Source organism: Caretta caretta, chromosome 4, assembly GCF_965140235.1.
Source record: "Caretta caretta isolate rCarCar2 chromosome 4, rCarCar1.hap1, whole genome shotgun sequence".
In the NCBI taxonomy this organism is placed as follows: domain Eukaryota; kingdom Metazoa; phylum Chordata; order Testudines; family Cheloniidae; genus Caretta; species Caretta caretta.
Window position 1 is genome coordinate 92,151,988 of NC_134209.1, and position 19,219 is coordinate 92,171,206.

The 19,219-nt window shown below is 42.0% G+C and overlaps 1 protein-coding gene across 1 annotated transcript in view; it reads left to right on the plus strand.

Annotated features, from left to right (window-relative positions):
• CYP4V2 (cytochrome P450 family 4 subfamily V member 2) overlaps positions 1 to 18,061 on the plus strand; it is a 30,330-nt gene extending 12,269 nt beyond the window's left edge. The window contains exons 3-11 of the mRNA XM_048848039.2: positions 2,542 to 2,627; positions 9,485 to 9,675; positions 10,118 to 10,187; positions 11,361 to 11,487; positions 12,574 to 12,765; positions 13,756 to 13,858; positions 14,346 to 14,480; positions 14,637 to 14,816; positions 16,582 to 18,061. Coding sequence (XP_048703996.1) covers positions 2,542 to 2,627; positions 9,485 to 9,675; positions 10,118 to 10,187; positions 11,361 to 11,487; positions 12,574 to 12,765; positions 13,756 to 13,858; positions 14,346 to 14,480; positions 14,637 to 14,816; positions 16,582 to 16,754 — 1,257 coding nt within the window. The 3' untranslated portion in view covers positions 16,755 to 18,061. The remainder of the gene's footprint in view (positions 1 to 2,541; positions 2,628 to 9,484; positions 9,676 to 10,117; positions 10,188 to 11,360; positions 11,488 to 12,573; positions 12,766 to 13,755; positions 13,859 to 14,345; positions 14,481 to 14,636; positions 14,817 to 16,581) is intronic.
• Positions 18,062 to 19,219: the final 1,158 nt, after the last annotated feature.

Here is a 19,219-nt window from a genome sequence, read left to right on the forward strand (position 1 = left end):
AAGGGTGGGGAGTCTCTGGGTGTTGTTTCTGTTGTTAGAGTATTGCTTTGAGTCTCTCTCTCTGTGAATTGCTTTGAGAACAGACTCTGTCTTAGAATGTACTAACACAATTAGCAGCTTGCAAGTTTCACACATAGAGGGAGAGAAACAGTACCAAAAACCAAGAGACCTCTTAATTAGTAATACCCTGGAATTTAAACTATGGTGAATCAAACTCATTTGTGATTTTAATACAGAACTTCTTTAATATGATCCAACACCCATAGCTGTGCTGCTGATTTGAAGGTATACATTGTCCCCAAATGTAAAATAGTTATGGGTAAGGACAAAGTCACAAAGTTCAGCCACCAGGTTAGCCATGACATTATCGGGGATAGTGTTCTTGACGGCTTGTAGTCCATCTTTGTGTGGAATGTTGGTGTAGAGGGCTTCTACATCCATAGTGGCCAGGATGGTGTTATCAGGAAGATCACTGATGGATTGAAGTTTCCTCAGGAAGTCAGTGGTGTCTCGAAGGTAGCTGGGAGTGCTGGTAGCGTAGGGCCTGAGGAGGGAGTCTACATAGCCAGACAATCCTGCTGTCAGGGTGCCAATGCCTGAAATGATGGAGCGCCCAGGATTTCCAGGTTTATGGATCTTGGGTAGTAGATCCAGGATGGTGTTATCAGGAAGATCACCGATGGATTGTAGTTTCCTCAGGAAGTCAGTGGTGTCTCGAAGATCCAGCGAGAGACTGTTGAATTGGAATTCATTTGCAAATTGGATACAATTAACTTAGCTTGAACAGAGACTGGGAGTGGCTAAGTCATTATGCAAGGTAACCTATTTCCCCTTGTTTTTTCCTACCCCCCCCCCCAGACGTTCTTGTTAAACCCTGGATTTGTGCTGGAAATGGCCCACCTTGATTATCATACACATTGTAAGGAGAGTGATCACTTTAGATAAGCTATTACCAGCAGGAGAATGGGGTGGGGGGAGAGAAAACCTTTTGTAGTGGTAAACACCCATTTTTTCATGCTTTGTGTGTATAAAAGATCTTCTATACTTTCCGCAGTATGTATCCGATGAAGTGAGCTGCAGCTCACGAAAGCTTATGCTCAAATAAATTGGTTAGTCTCTAAGGTGCCACAAGTATTCCTTTTCTTTTTGTGAATACATTTTATTGTATTTATTAAATAAAGTGCATACAAAGAAATCTCTCAACAGGACTTGAGGACAGACAGTTTATCTGATGGAAATGATTTAACTTACATCAATCAGATTAAAACTGAAAAAAGTGTTTTAATTAAAACCATAGGCATTATTTTATAAAGGAGAATGCATTATTTAGAGTAGCCTTAAGGCAGCTTTGTTGTTCAGGTATCTCTTCTGCCACTGATTATCAGGACACTTGTTTATGTATTTCAGTGTATAAAATCTGCCCACTACCATCAGCCTCTAGGTGTGTATATAATTCAATCTTTAAATATATGTCCAAGAAATTCAGGTTGACTCAGCGTCACCCCAGGAGCCCCTTCTACCGTATGTCATGGACTGGAGTAAATCTGCCTCTTTAGTTTGCTCGCCCATTCCTCCTGACCCCATGGAAATTTCTCTGGGGATATGTCAGTTCTATGGAGCTAAGAGGGGTAGTTAAATGAGCTGCTTGGAGAGCCCCTGGAAGCACAGCACCAGTTTATACCTGCAGAATTCCTATAAAAATCTACTAGCCCAACTAAAACTCCAGGAGACTGACAAAATGACTTATCTTACTGTTAATAAGAGTCTGTGTTTATGTCCACCGCCCTTTCTCAAGAAAACAACCCATTTTTTGCCTCTGAAAAGACTCTTCTTCATAAACATGTGGTTCTCGCTCTCAGCCCCGCTCCGGAGACTGACCTCCTTTGTCTTGGGAAGATGTCGCTGCCTTGGTGTAAACCATCCAACCAGAAATCAAGTTATTTTCACAAGACGAAGGGCTAGAAACCTAACTTTAAAAATGAAAGCTTAGATTCTGCACAAGATGGTGTTGTTTCCCAAAAAAGACTCCTACTCTAGTTGGGCAAAGTTTGTAGATATATTACATAAATAATTATATTCTGTGTCTCGTGTTTAATATTACTGTTAGGAAGATGTACTTTTACCAGTCACATGAGAGAGACAGAACCTCTGTTGCAGTTCAGGTTGTCAGTCCAGATATCCAGCTTCTCTTTGGCCTGGGAGATATTGCAATATATTAAAAAGGAATGTCGCATTCAGACTATTGAGTATTACAATCCATTGGAACATTTTCCTGGTCTTACAGTCAAAGTGATGTATTTTTATTGTGATAAATATTTCCTTGTTAATGACCTCTCCTGTACCTCCAGGGTTTGTAAAGTTGACTGAGCCATATAAAGCAATCTCTGATTGTAAATGAGTGTGCAAGTATATAGGAGAGCAGTCATATCTTTGAATATATTTTGCAAGTGCCCTCCTCCTTAAAAATAGGATGAGTATACAGTGTTACCAACTTCTTCTTTTAAAGAGATATTTCCCCTCTGTCTTTTCTCCTGCTGGTAGGTTGTTCTGAACAGTTCAAAGCACATAGAAAAATCTTTTCTGTACAAATTTCTACATCCATGGCTTGGCACAGGACTTCTGACAAGGTATAGTAATATATAAATAGAGTCATGTACCTTTAAAGTTATGCAAAGTTTAATTCTAAGATATTATGTATATTTACTGCCTGAAGACTAGAATGTGTTATATTTTATTCGCTAATAGGCAGAATAAAAGGCATAATTAGTGTCTGAATATTGGAATCTAAAGTACAGATGCCCAAAGAGCAGCTTTAGGCCCACGTATCGCCTGCAGGGCCATAAAATGGGGTCCTCCTGCCACCATCTGGAGTCTAGAAAGGATCAGTTCTTGAAAGGATCATGTGATGTGAGGAATGTGAATGGGACTTTAGAGCAAATGATGTAGCAAGACCTCACTTGGATGCACTGAGCTCGAGCTTTCATAATCGTTAGAAACAACTTTTAATTTTTCAGCAAAAGAATATCAGTCAATTATAATCCAGCAATATCAAATATTGTCCCCACACAAATGACACAAGTAGTCTTTTTGAGCTAGCCCTCAGCTGTCCTCAGACTCAGCTTCATGAACTTCAAGGCGAGCCATGTGCAAGGGCACCCACTCTAGGCTCCCAACTCCTCACCCATCACCGTTTCATGTCTCTCTCCCTCCTGATGGAGTTTTTCTAGGCTGCACGGTTCCCTGCCTATACTGTGATATTCCCAGCAAGCCAGACTGCCTGAACAGGCCAGTGTCTGTGTTTTGCTTTTTCTCCAAAGGCTATAGACAGTTAAATTGCACACAGTTATAAGTTACCACACAGATCTTTCTAAGCAAGCACACTTATTTTTAAGGTGAAAGGATTACAGGGAAAATATATAAAAAACAATAAAAGAATCTACACATGTGCTGAAAAGCTTACCAAAGATGACCCGCCCACCACTCCCTACTCCAGCAGGGACTTTGGTAGGAGTCAGTCCTTCCAACCGCACCAAAGGGTTTTTCTGTAGTTACAAGTTCATTCAGCTTTTGCTCAGAACAAGCACACCGATGCATAGGTTCATCTTTCCTTTACACAGCTTGGTCCTTTGATCTCGGGATTCTGGAATCAGCTGATGATTGTGCTGTCCTTAGGGTGCAGTTGCATAACCATAGGTGGGGTTGGGGTGGGGGTGAAATTTGCATTCACCTCCCCCTAGATTTTTCCCAGGAAATCCATTTTACTGGTATTATCCCAAAAATCCATTTTTGTCTGCTACTTTGTTCAATGTAGTCATTTGATCATCCAGGCCCACAACCATTCATTTAATGCAATGTACCCCAAACATATGTAAACTTAATTCCCAAGGATATTGTGGGAAGTTGCCATATCTGTCACACTTGGGTTAAAGTAAAGTATTTCAGTTCCCAGGAGACGAAACTGTGGTGTGCTATGGGCAGAGAACAAGAAAGACTAAGGTGCTATCAATACCCAATGCCCTTGCAAGGGAATTGATTAGGTAAACTACACACAGATGATCCTGGCTGATAATCCACACACTGTGCTACTGAGGATGGCAAAAAATGCCCAAGTACCCTTCCCATCTGACTTGCTGATTCTTTCCTGACCCCAAATTGGGTGATCAATTTGACCCTGAGCCTGTGTGCAAGACACACCAGGCATTCTCTGAGAGAGAGGATTTTCTGTACCATTCAGAGCAGTGGTCCACCCTGCCTGGTGTCCTGTCTCCAGTAGTGGCCAATCCTTGATGTTTCAGAGAAAGGTGAACCCCTGAGGTTAAAGTAAGTCGGTACGGTATGGTACTGCGTACATAGCTAACCGTACCAGCAGGGGACAGCTTCCCCAGGCTGGCAATTTAAAAGGGCCCTGGGCTCTGGGCAGCGGCCAGATCCCCCGGTCCTTTAAATCTCTGCCAGAGCCCTGCTGCCGGAACCCTGGAGTAGCGGCCGTGAGCCCTGGGGCTCTGGTGGTGATTTAAAAGGGCGAGGGGCTCCGCTGTGGTAGCAGCGGCTGGGAACCTCAGGCCCTTTAAATCTCCACTGGAGCTCTGGGGCCCTTTAAATTGTGATTTAAAGGGCCTGGGGATTTAAAAGCCCCGCCCCTTCCAGTTGAGGCCCCGGCCCTGAGTACCAGTAAGTCCCTTTAGTTACTTTCACCCCGGGTGAACCCACACAAACCCCCACAAGAAATCTGGCCAATTGTGCATTGTGGAAAAAATTCCTCCCTGATGCTTACAGGTGACTGGCTGAAACCCTGAAGAATGAGATTTGATGATAATCATTGTCTTAATACAGAGCTGTAAGTGTAAATGAGTATGCTGAGGGCAATGCAGACACACCTACTTCTCCCTATGGCCCATGAAAAAAGGGACGAAGGGGGGAATTAATAAATTCACAGATTCTGAGCCCAAAGAGCCCACAATGACCATCCAGCCTGAAGGTGGATTAAAGCATATTTTTTAGAGAGCTATATAATCTCATTTTAAAGACTCTAGGTAACGATGAGCCTTCCACCTACGTTGGTAAATTGTTCCAAAGTCTAATTACCCCCACGGCTAGGAAATGGCAACTTATTTCAAGGTTGAATTTGTCTAACTTCCAGCTGTTGGATTGAGTTCTGCCTTTGTCAGAGGTGAAAGTAAGCCGGTACGATACGGCGTACCTGCAAGAGCTTTGCACAGCCAACTGTACCAGTAGGGGGCAGCTTCTTCAGGCTGGCAATTTAAAAGGGCCCTAGGCTCCGGGCAGCAGCCGGAGGCCCGAGCACTTTAAATTGCTGCCAGAGCCCCGCTGCCAGAGCCTTGGGGTAGCGGCAGCAGCTGGAAGACCTAGGGCTCCGGCAGCGATTTAAAGGACCTGGGGCTCTCCGCAGCAGCAGGTACAAAATAACAGCAAGTTAATTTGATGAGACCTACCTTCTATGAAACCATGTTGACTGGCATTAATTATATTTGTAGCCTCTAATTCTTTTTTAATAAGAGTCCCAAATTAACTATTCCATCATTTTATTTGGGATCAGCATCAGGCTATCCAGTGTATAGTTCCTTGGGTCATCCCTGTTTCCCTTTCTAAATACTAGAACTACATTGGCAATGCTCTCATCCTTTGGCATTTCCTCAGTTTTCTAAGATTTGTTAAAAATTAACATTAGTGATTGAGAGAGATCCTCAGCTAGTTCCTTAAAGGCTCTTGGGTGTAAGTTATCTGTGGATTTGGAAATGTTTAATTTAAGCAGATGCTGTGTGCCAGGGAAGACTAGGCTCACAGGCCCCCTGCTGGAGACCTCAGGGTCCTGCCACACCTCGTCCCAGAGAAGAGCAGAAGAGAAGTACTCCAAGCAGCCTAGGAGTGATTGCAAGGAAGGCAGCCAATCAGAGAGACTGCTGGAGCAGCCGATCAGGGGCCAGAAGGGCAATATAAAAAGGAGCAAGAGGCCCAGAGCAGTCAGCTGCTGGGTGGAGCTGGAAGGGAGAGGACCAGGTTACTGGCTGTCTGAAAGAACAGCAGGACAACAGACAGCTCAGTTTGGGCAGTGACTGGGGGAGCTAAGAAGGAGCTCCTGGCTAGTTGCTGGGACTGAGTCTGGGGAGGGCTGCAGGGGCACGTACCCATACCAGGGCCGAGACTACTTAGAGACTGAGCTCGGGGAGGGATAGAGAGACAGGCCTCTGGTGGACTGTATATCCTGGAAAGGGTCTGTTCTGATTCACATATAGACAGTGTGGGTGACTCAGCCAGAGGGCTGAATTACTGAAAAACCACCTGAGGAACCACCAGCAGAGGCCACCAGAACTGAAAGACTGTAGACACATCCAACCAGAAGGGGTGCTCGTGAGAGGTGAGTGTCACTTCCTCACATTCTCCTTTGTTATAGATGTTGACCTTTCTGTTCCATCCACAATATTGTGTGTAATGGGTTCAGGCTGCTGCATGGTTCCAAACACAGAACAGAAATATCTGTTGAACATTTCTCCCTTTTCTGCATCAGTATTTACAATTAAATCATTTACATCTAGCAATGTTCTGCTACCTGACATAGGGTTGTTTTGCTCCTGATATGTTTAAAAAATACCTTATTATTGTCTCTAACCAATTTGGACATTGATATTTCATATATTTCTTTATCTTCGTATATCAGTTGCCTACATTTTTAACTTATATTCATTGCCATTTACTTCCCCTTCCTTCCATCCTTTAAATATTTTTGAGTGTGTTTTATTGCTACTTCTACTTGCCTCTCATGTATCACTTCTAATTTGTTGATCTCAAAGAACCTTTAAAAGAAGGGTAAATATTATTCTCATTTTACATTTTGGGAAACTGAGGTACAGAAAGGTGAAGTGACTTTCCCAAGTTCATCTAGCAGAACAGCGGCACAAAACCCCAGGTCTTTTGACTCCTATTCTAGTACCTGATCGGTTGGACCACACTGCCCCTCAACAGGGCTACCGAGCAGCTTAGATGCAGAGCAAGTGGCACAATAAACATAGCTCATTTTCAAACCCTGGGGCTCAAAAGAAGGAGAATAGTGCACGCGTTGAGCACCACTATGTGGGGGAATGGAGCAAGAGAATCCTTCTCCACCCTTCAAAGCTGCAGAGCAGCTCCTTAGCCACCACTGTAACATTGCATTCATTATTAGGGCCTTTTGTACTTGTAGCAGTCTAGACCTAAATTCTGCACAAGGTATCTGAATTCAGCACTTAACTCCCTTTGTGAAGCACACCCTGAGCACCTTGCCAGTTATCTGATTCAGAATTATTAAATTCTGCCTTCATTTATGTTCTTAGAACTTTAAGTGCAGCTGCTGGGGTGTAATGAAAAGCAAGCTTGCAGACAGAATCTGACTCACAGTCAGCTTGGATTTATGTGCTATATCAAAGGTGGTGTGTTTATGTATTTATCAGTTATACACACTTATACCTCTGCTGAAGGGACAGTCTGTTGTTATTATGAATCATGATTATTAGGGTAATGCCTTGGGCCCCTTTGTGCTAGGCACCATACACATTCACAGCAGTAGATACACTCTTCCATGAAGAGCTTACAGTATAAGTAGACAAGACAGACACAGGGTGAGGGAAAGGGATATGACCCACAAGCAAAGTGAATAATGTGAAAGCACAGATGTCATACTAGTGTGATGATTTTTTCTGAAGGGGGCTAAGAGGAGATTCACACAACAGAAAAGGCAGGAAAGGAGAGTGATGAGAGGGACAGAGCAGATGAGAAGCAGGACGGGAGGAAGGTATATGGGGAAGGTTAGATGTGAAGGGAGGCTGAGGAGTAGAGATGTTGGCTGTTTGCTCCAGTCCCTTCCCCCAGTCAGCACAAGGCAGAGAAAGTCCAGTCAAAGCTGTGGAAAATATTAGTGTTCCTGGGTGCCTGCTTCAATTGCTTCCACTGCTGCTCTGCTGGCTTCAGACTCTGGCTGGCTCCTCTGCTGTTTTTTTGCCCCAGCAGACATGTGCCTGGGAAGGGAAGGCACCTAATGTCCACCAGGGATGTCTCCCCTGTACAGTGCTGGGGATACCATTCATGAGGGAGGGGTGGCCCTGGCTGGGCCCCACTTTACTCCTCCCCCAGTGCAATAGTACCTACTTATGCTGTTCTGGAAGCACAAGTGTAATGTAGGTATTTGCCATTTCAGATCTTTTGTAAATATTTTAGTGATTATTTGCCCCATAATTTTTTGCTGATTAGAGACTCAGAATGAATAACACTGTGGCTGGATCTCAGCAATGCTGTGTTCCTGACTTTCACTCAATAGACAAAGGAGGGTCAGTTCAAGGAAATGCTCAGTTTGGGGACATTTAAAAATAAGCGATTTAGGGGTGGGGGGTTTGTGAGCTCCCCTGCTCAAAACAGGAAGATGCTGTGTTCCCTGCTGAAACCGTCTGAGACACAGGCTAGGTCTCCTCTTAAGATTGCAGTAGGGATTCAGCATAAGGAGCATACAGGCTAGAGTAGCTAAGAAGAGAAGGCCCACTGTCTCCTTTGGCCAGCCTGTGTTGTGATGGTGCAAGATCAAGCACATCCTTAAAGACTAGCAGTAATTGGGAGAGGGGCCTGGAGAAGCATCAGTGGCACCCCAGGAGAGGGGAGGTGAAGTAGATTTGGCCCACCCAGAATGAGCCAGATGGCTTGGGAGGCTGTGATCAAGCACCCTGAAAGAGGTTCATGGGAGGAACGAAACTAGTTGGTCTCACTGCAATAAAAACAGCTCCCTGCAACGGGGAGGGACCACAGAAACATATACTTGGGCAGTCTCTGTCCCATCACCTTAACAGCTCTGTGGGAGATGAATCCTATTCTCTGAGAAACGTTTGGTAGATGATACTGACGTAAAAAATTGGACATTAGGCTATAACTATCCCTAAACCTCACTTTTCTACATAGTGGAAAAATGAGGGCAGCCACCATTTACGATTATCAGTGAAGATGGGCTTAGCCGCAGCTGGGATGCTAAATATTTAACAAGGGACTTTTTATTTACCCTTATCCTCATCCTCTTACACCCCAAGTGCCTTCTCAATGTCAGCCCTTGCCTTAGAGTAATTTTGTTCACCGTATTTGTCTTGCAGCAGCTACAGTTAGCACCAAACTGTTAGGAGCACTGTATGATTAGATGTTTTTTTAGCAAAATGCACTTCCATTTTTCCCCTAATGGTGAGTGGTGCTGGCTGCAACTACCGACATTAATTTAGGTATGAAAAATGTTACTAGTCATTACAGCCACTCTTTAGTGTCATCAATGAAGATGGACTGACAAAGACTACATTGTCCACTGGCAACATTTGAAAAGATTAGCTTTAAGAATCTATCTACCAGTTGTAGCTACTCTAGTGCCAGGAATTGTATGTTCACTGAGCACTTCCACAAGCAATTAATTGTTTCCTTTTTGGTGAGGTTTTTTATACTTAATTTCCAACTCTTTATTCTGTAGCACTGGAGATAAGTGGCGTTCCAGAAGGAAAATGATAACTCCCACGTTCCACTTCACAATCTTAGCTGATTTTCTAGAAGTTATGAACGAACAAGCCAATATTTTGATTGATAAACTTGAAAAGCACGTTGACAAAGAGCCCTTTGATTGCTTTCTAGACATCACTCTCTGTGCCCTGGATATAATCTGTGGTAAGTCCTGGTGATGATTCAACAGTTGCTATAAAAAGTCCTGTAAATGATGAGGAGAGTACAGCTGTCCACAATGCTACAGTTTCATTTGTTGTGATAATTGACAAAAAAGCCCTGCTGGTTTTGTACCACTGTTTTTGTATTATCAACACTGAACACATCTTTTCTGTTTTAATTATGTTGTGTCTATCTGAACAATCAAACATTGTGTTATGGGGTAAAACAGGGACATGGAATCTAAACTGAGGGAGAGTTAAAGGAACAGGAATATTAGGACTAGACTCAAAGAGAGTACATATTCTAAAAAAAGAGAAATGCCATGAGATGAGGATGTAAATGACTGCAATGCTTTCATGCAACTCCTGGCCGTATGTTGTCAATGTACTTTGGGCTTTCCACCCCACTAATGTACTCTTCAAAAATTTCTCTTTTCTCTTCCTAGAAACTGCAATGGGCAAGAATGTTGGTGCGCAGAACAACAGGGATTCTGAATATGTCCGTGCTGTTTATAAGTAAGTGTAGATCTTTCATGTCTGTCTTATAGTTTTGTTGGTGAAGGATTGAGAACGCCAATGCCAGCTATAGCACCTCAAAGCTTACGAAAGCAAAATCTGGTAGGACAACCAGGCCTGCACAAGAGCAACAGTTCACCCAAGCACAAGGCCCGCTGATGTGCAAGTTAGGTCCTGCATTGCCCATGCGTGGGGGTGGGGGAGTGTATATGGAGGTAGAGTGGCAGGATGATGGTAGAACCTATGCAAGCTGTATGTGCACAGAGGAGACCTCTGTATTGGCTCTGCAAGGCCAGCTGCTATAACGGTGTGAACAGGTTGCAGTTGCAAATCAGCCCTTCCATAGCTAACATTGGCTGGACTAGTCACCACAGCTCCTTTCGGTCTTCTTTATGGGTGGCATGAGGACACTGAATCTATATGGCACATTGGGCCCAACTCACTGTTGATTTGCACCTGTATAGGCATTTACACAGTGCAAAGTGAGTACGGAATGATGATGTTTTGCACTCGTCATGCGTTAGTGTAAAAGACTACAGGAGGTGCAACACAACAATGAAGTGAGAATAAATTAGTCACACCATAGCAGCGTAAAGGGAGCTTACAGTGGGTGTAACTGTAATTTATTCTAATTCAAAAGCCCCTTTTTATTGCCACAGCAGTATAAAGGCACCTTATTGACCATAAGAATCAGACCATATGGGTCTACATTAGATTATATTAGAACAAGCATTGCATTGGTTATACAATAATTTGTGTTGTGACTGATCCTTTTGCAAATGCAGATTAATATTGTGGACTTCAGTAGAGTTATTCCAGATTTACATTAGTGTGACCAAGAGAAAAAGTTGACCCTAGTTTTTTTTTTTCATAGTGACAAACTTCTTGAATTAATACTGCTTTTGTATGGAAAAATAGATTTCACTGGACAGAAGCATTTCTAGAAATAAAAATGTGAAAAGTATTATAGCTGGGAGTGAGCATTATAATGAATTAAAAATGGATTGAGGGCATCTCTAAAGATTAGACCAAATGGTTTGTGTCTGCAACATCAAGCAGTGCTTGCATCATCCTGTCCAGGACCAGGAAATTTAGACCCTATTAGACTCTTGTAGTCATGTTGTGAATATGTTTTCAGAAATAAATATTACAATGCTATTTTTGTTACCCTAGGATGAGTGACCTCATTCATCATAGACAGAAGTCTCCTTGGCTTTGGTCTAACTTGATGTACCCTATGTTCAAAGAAGGAAGGGAACATACTAGAAGCCTCAAGATCCTTCACAGTTTTACTGACAGTGTAACCTGTTATTCCTTTTTCTATTGTGTTCCCATTAAAGGAGAGAAATAATGTAGTAAATATAGAGATTCCAGGTTGTGAATGTGGTGACAGGAAATCAGTCACTGGGAATATCACCTTATCTGTGGTACATATATAATAGGAGAACTGAATATTTATGATATTCAGTCCCTAAAGAAATCCTCTGAAGAGGAGAGATAATGTGACTTAGAACTCATTGCTTGAGTGTTGGTTTTAGTCAATGGGTCACCCTCACATGGTAATAGTATGACTTAGTTGTAATTGGTGGTAAAAAAAAAAATCACACAGAATCATCCTAATTCCTTTAACGTACAATGTTCTCAACATTTTAAAATAATTGGTGCACTTCCCCCTAAGGCTTGTAACAGCTAAAATATTTGAAAACGGCATTCTGCTTTGTTCTGGTGCTTTGTCCAGTACTTAAATATTTCAGTTCAGATCTGAATTTTGAGAAAATGATAGAAATTTGGACTGCATGGAATACTTAAAAATAAAAACCCCAATGAATACACTTCAGCAAGGAAAATATACGTGGAGATGACCTACTTTTTATAAAAGTCCACTATTTTCTCTTAATTTTAAATCCATAAAAGTAACATCTGATTTTAATTAATTTTCTCCAGCTACAATGGTGTGCTTAACATGGGTTACCATTCAAATCCTGTCTTTCTTTCTATAACAACTTGATGCTGATTAGCATTTTGTGTGATGTACTATCACTATACAGTATTATAATATTGCTTACTAGAGACACAGTGTTGAAGACTCAGAAATGAAGGACAATCAAAGTAAAGAGCCAGCATGGATTTAAAAACTCAGATTCTACATGATTCACAACCCTGACCTGTGCAAACTCAGTGTACAATAGGAAAACAAATACGGAGGGGGTGGGTATAGATGTCGCTTCCTATCACCAACCAGTGCATAGTATGGAGTCAGAGGTAGAATCGGTTTTTAAATATCTGGGGTAAAAGTTATTTTAAAGTACGTATGCAGTGGCCACACACTTAGATTGTGGAATCTAAATTGTGGAAAAAATAATATATTGATTTATTTATATCTAAGGTTATTGAAGAAAAAGCCCGTGAAATAAAGAACCACACACAACAGAAAGATGACTTTGATGACAACTGTGAACAAAGTGGGCCCAAAAGGAGAAGGGCTTTTCTTGATATGCTTCTCAATGCAATTGATGATGAAGGGAACAAACTGAGCTACATGGATATTCGAGAAGAAGTGGATACTTTCATGTTTGAGGTACTCCAACTAAACTGAATGGTCCCAGTCTCTTCCCACAATGAATCTCTTTATACTTCTAATCGCTTTTGTCAGCTGTCTTTGGACCCTTTCCATAACACTTAGATCCGTTGTGACACAGGATGACTGGAAAAGATCACACTGGGTCTGGTTCCCTGCTGTACTGCTCCAGTTTTCTGATGATGTAACTCTGTACTCCCAGAGGCAGTGGAATTAATTGTACTGTGGTTGCTATTACTCTATGGCATAATTAGAGTACATTTGATTAAAATTAAACTTCGTGTACTAAAATCTGTTGCTAGTGAACATTATCTTGTTTTCTTTAGCATATAGTACCTGAATGGATGAGTTTTATGTTTGTAATATATAATCTTAGCAAAATTAAATTTCTTTGCCTTCTTCCGGTAATTGATGGTAATACTGTATATTTTATCATGGGATAGTAAAGATAGTGAGTAACTAAAAAGTCAGGCATACTTACATTTCATTGTAAAGTGGTGAAGAAGGGCAAATGCCCTTCCAACAGTTGACTGAGGAAAAAAATAGTGAATTTAAGATTGCTATATAATGTTTAAATTATTGTGACTGTCCAGAGCAATTTAGTGGGTCAACAAGTTTATGTCTACAAGGAAGCAATGGCAAACCACTTCCTCATAGAGACTGAATGTGGAGGAAGACCCTTCACCCAGGCAACATAGAAAAGCTAAGTAATAGAAGAGGGATGGCAAAGGGACTTCTGCTTATTAATTATTATGATTTGTTTTAGCTTTTTACTTATCTTAGTCTCCATCCATCCTATTACATAATTGGTTATTTTTGTTATGTCTTGGGTGCCAAATTGTTACATGGATTCATATAGTCTTACCTTTTCTTCTGTATCTGTACAGTTAGGCTATACCACTATAATATCCCTAATTATTTGTATATATTTATCTTCATATGCATGAGGATAATGCAGATCTGAACATCTGAATAAATCTGTACCTCTAGGGGCATGATACAACAGCTGCTGCTATGAACTGGGTCATCTACTTACTTGGATGCCATCCTGAAGCCCAGAAGAAAGTTCACAGAGAATTGGATGAAGTGTTTGGTAAGTTTCTACTCTTTCCTTGGATGTGGGTGTAAGTTTGCATGGTACAGTATATGGTTTATATATTAATTTCTGTATAGAAAGGCAAACCACTCTACTGCCACTGTATGTGCTGTAACTCTTCTGTGGAGAAAGAGATGTCACTAGGAGTTGGTCTGATGCTAAGGGAGTTGTGACAGACTTCAGTACTGACATTGTAAGCTTTCTGGGCAAGAACCATCTCTTCTATATTTGTACAGTGCCTAGCACAATGGGGTCCTAGTCCATGACTGGGGCTCTTTGATGCTACCTCAATACAAACAATAAATAACAATAGTTTAAGGACATCGCAAGAATGAAAATTGAGATAAATGATTCAAATCCGTAAGCACAGTGGTGCAGTTGTAGTTTTGTCATCGTTTAAGATAGCTGTGAGCCTCTTCAGCTAGCTTGTGTTTAGTCTGATTAGGACAGTTGTTTCTCACACCCCTGTTGTGATTCTGATCAGGTAACTCTGACCGGCCAGTCACAATGGATGACTTGAAGAAGTTCCGATATCTTGAGTGTGTTGTTAAAGAAGCCCTTCGTCTCTTCCCTTCTGTTCCATTTTTTGCCCGCACCACAAGTGAAGATTGCCATATTAGTAAGTAGTTCTCAGCCTTTTGTATGTATTCATCATTTTAGGTATGATAAATATCTGCTCCGTCAAGATGGTGCACAAGTCAAGAATTGGTTTTGAGCTTTGTATCCATTAGAGAAAGCCACTTACTTCACTGGCATGTTGATACTGTTTTTGCAGGCGGATTTAAGATACCAAAGGCAACAGAGGTAATCGTGGTTCCTTATGTGCTGCACAGACAACCGGAGATTTTCCCAGACCCAGAAGAATTCAGGCCTGAGCGATTCTTCCCTGAGAATTCTAAGGGAAGGCACCCATATGCATATGTGCCCTTCTCTGCTGGACCCAGAAACTGTATTGGTACATGATAAAGTGTAATAAGGCCCATATGTGGTTATTTTCTTACCACTTAGGTGAAGGTGCCTTTGCTGTAGTACTCACAACAGAGCCTATGAATTTGAATGGAGATTTCAGATCTCTGTGGCTGATAACTGCAGCAAAGCAGTACCAGTATCTCACATTATCATTGTCACAACATTTCCTTTCTTCCCGTGGGGTTCTTTAGAGTCCACATTACACCCACTTTATTGTTTTCCTCCTTGTTGGGACATGCTCCATATGTAGCATTGTATCATGCTAACTTCAGTTCTGCTCAAGAGGGCTGGACACATCCTCAAGACTCCAGAACCCATCAATGACACCCTGACAACTCACTAGGGAACAACATGAGCCACTGTCTGTCTTTTCTTTCCCTTGGGATATGTTTGCTGGCTATACAATAATCCTAACTTGCAGGCTGGAGGGGAAAATTTAAGAACCCTCCTCTGTCTTCTGCACTGGTTGCTGGGGTGTTCGCTCAATTCCTAAACTTGTAAGCTGTTCAGGGAATGGACTGTGTCTGCAATTGTTTCTCTGAAGCACCTAACACAGCTATGGGTGTTCAAAAATAAAGAGCTTTTGGAGTATTGTATGTATTATATAGTTGTTGTGACGTCAGAGAAGCTGTCCCTCCATTGACCCTTCATCTAGAAGCACTATTCTATTATATTAACAGCCTTGAATGGGTCAAAATACTGAGAGGAAGGTAAATTTCCATGGGTCTGATCTCATTTCATTTTCAGGATTTCATTCCATTTTGTATGGGTCAGTCCCAATGACAGAATCACGGGCAATGCTCTTCTTCTGTCAGCAGTGCGAAGTTCTAGTAGATATTCTCAGGAGTCCAAATATTAAGTGAAGCTAAAATTAACCCCCCCCTCAAAGATTACTTTTTTGTTCTTGATCAGATCTTCGTGTGTTGAAAGCTGATCTAATTTATTATACCCAGGCTAATTAATTATTGTTTCTAGAGCACCCAAAGAAGTCTGGACGCTTTGCAGACATAATGATTCCTGCCTAGATAGATGGCAGTCTGAATAGACAATGTACAGAGTAGGTGTTGATGGAAGGGTGAGATGCAGCAGAAAACAACTTTTTTAAATCCACACCTCTTTTGAGTTAAATCTTTGGCTAAGGGCTTGTCTACACTTGAAACACTACCGCAGCACAGCTGCAGTGCTTCAGTGTAGACACTGTGTATGCTGACGGGAAGGATTCTCCCCTCGGTGTAGATAATCCATGTCCCCGAGAGGCGGTAGCTAGGGCAAGGAAAGAATTCTTCCATCGACCTAGCACTGTCTACCCCGGGGGTTAGGTTGGTATAGCTGCGTCCCTCAGAGAAGTGGATTTTTCACGCCCTTGAGAGACGAAACTATACTGATGTCAATTTCTCATGTAGACCCAGGCGAACTGTCTGGTCTGTGACCCTTGTCACTTTGCTTAGTTCTTTTTTTATTTCTGTCTATTTTTTCGCCCCTCCTCTTTTCTTGTAAACCTTTGATCATCTGCCTAATTCCTCTCCCTGTCTACCACACCAGCACACTCCACTTTTAGGATAAAAAATAGACATAATTCTATCATTTCCCCTGTGTGTGCACACCCATTCAACCCTGAATTTGGCCCATATTGGCTTATAATCTGTGACACCAGATGCACAGTTATTCCCATGCTGCATCTTGTGGGAAACCTTTGCCGTGAAAGTACAATTTCTAAACTACTACTGGTTTTGTTCCAATTTAACTTGAAGGCCAGCGCTTTGCACAGATGGAAGAGAGAGCTGTTCTAGCCATCATCCTACGGCGCTTTTGGGTGGAAACAAGTCAAGAGCGAGAAGGGCTTAGCCTCGTGGGAGAACTAATACTTCGCCCAAATAAGGGCATCTGGATCCAACTGAAGAGGAGAAGAGTGTGTGTGTTATAAGAAGAAAGCTCCTAAAACATGTTCCATTATAAGATCAGCTAGCAGTTGATTCTCGCTGAGATTTATGTAAATCTCTGCATTTTAAATTATTGTAACCATTTATAAAGGAACTCAGTATCAAATTATTAGAAGGGGTTTTTCTTGTTGTTCAGTTTGTATTTCTGGCACTTTGTTCACACAGCACGATTTTCACGTTACAATGAAAACGGAGGTAGTGTCGAGCGTAACCTCCCTCCCTTAATAGAGCAGGTACTGGAGGACAAGGTGGGGGTTCTATATCTGCCTCGTCTGTGCACAAAATAAGAAGTTTGGTTGCCAGCACAAATAATTCTAACAATTTAGCATGCAGGGCCAGAATCAGTTGAGATACCCAGGTCCTATGGAAAAACAAGTATGTTGATCATGTAATTAAAGACTATATCATACTTAGAGCTGCATGAATAATGGATTTGTAAGTTTGCTGGCAAGTAAAAAAAAAAATAAAAACCATTTTGTTTTAGATCGAACCATTATGAAATTATTCAGTGTATTGAACAGTCAACAGATTTTAAATTGGGTCAAAACAAAATGTTTTGAGCTGAAAATTTTCATTCTAGTTTTGGGCATTTTTATAAAAACAAAGGCTGGATTCATGAGAAGGGGTGGGAAAGAGCTTCCTAGTACCCTTTAGCCGAGGGGTTTGGGTACTTTCCTAGGATGTGGTAGACTCAGATTCATTTCTCTCCCTCCCTGATATAGAGAATGTATTTGAACTTCACAAATACTCTCCACATTCAGGAGAGTGTCCTCGCTTCTGAGCTATGGCATATTCTGATGCAGGATATGGGCTACGGAGTCATTGTCTGGCTTTTCTCTAGCCCTATGATTATCCATTGTTATCATGAATTACTAGGAATTGCAACCTCTGTTCTGACACGGCTGAGCAGCTGGACATCTAAACCCCAGCAGGATCCTCAGTCTAGGCTGTCACCCTCCTATCTTATCTGATCTGGTAGGCATGCTTAGTAGCTGTCTACCAGATTGTACCCCACACAAAACACAGCTGAGGGAGGTGCTGCTGCCCCCACCCCATACTCTAAGAGAGCACTCAGTTGGGATGGGGAAGATATGGATTCATATCCCCACTTTACCTGCTTCAAAGCAGAGATCTGAAACCCTCCCCCTCCATTTCTCATCTTATAGGTGAGTGCCCAAAGCACCAGGCTACAGGGTAGGGTGTTCTGATCAGGTTGTCTTTCAGTCTGTCCTGATGAAGCTGTTCCACTTGTATAAATGAATGTTATAATAAATGAAATGAAATAAATGAAGCTGTTCGACTTGTATAAATAAAATATTCATTGGAGCTTGGACTGTAGCCGCGGTCACCCATATGAGTGCTCTAGCTGCTGGGCTACTGAGTCATTCTCACTATCTTTCAGGCTCAATATCCCTTTAAGGGCTGGGGGCTTAGGCATTTCCCACTGGCTAGCTTATTTGGCTTCCTGGTCAGCTTGTTGGCTTTTATGAATCCCCTTCTTAGCCACTTAACTCTCCCCAGGCATTAGGTGGCAGGGCACCTTAATCTCAGGCATTGTAACACCGAATCTAAATCCCCACTTTGAACCTAGGCCCACATCCTCAAAAGTATTGAGGTGCCTAATTCTATCTGATTTCTTTGAGAGTTAGGCAGCTAAATATCTTTGAGGAGCTGGTTCCTAGCCCCTACTTGCCACCAGTGGGTGTGAGTCTCCTGCAACAGCAAGGAATCATTTAGGTGAGATATGCCCAGATAATCTTAGCAGGCGATCCATACTCCTATGCTGCTGAGGAAGCCAAAACCCCACCAAAGTCCCTGCCTATCTGACCTAAGGAAAATTCATTCCTGACCTGAAATGTGGCAATCAGTTTAACCCTGAGCCTGTGAGAAACACACACCAGCCAGGCAGCTGAGAAAAAGGATTTTCTCTGTATCATCTCAGATCACTGGTCCACCCTGTCCTATGTTCTGTTTCCAGCTGTGGCCAATTCTTGATGTTTCAGAGGAAGGCAGAAAAACCCCCAAAATACATCTGGCCAACTATTCATTAGGGAAAGAGATTCTTTTCTGGCCACTGTAGGTGACCAACTGAGACATGAGAGCCGATTATAGTCATTGTCTTAATGCAGAGCTGCAAGTGTTATGAGCATGTTGAAGCAGTGCAGGTAATCCTATTCTTTTCTTGGCCCACAAAGGAAGGTCATGAACAGGGGATTCATAAAATTCACAGATTCCAAAACCAGAAGGGACTACCATGACCATGCAGCCCACCCATCCAAAAACATAGGCCATACAATTTCTCCCAGAAGCTGGACTAAAGCATATCTCTTAAAAACATGTCTAATCTCACCTTAAAGACTCTAAGTGACTGTGAATTGACCTAAGGAATTGCATCCTATCTCAAGGTTAAATTGTTTCACTGCAGTTCTAGCAATTGGATCTATGTTAT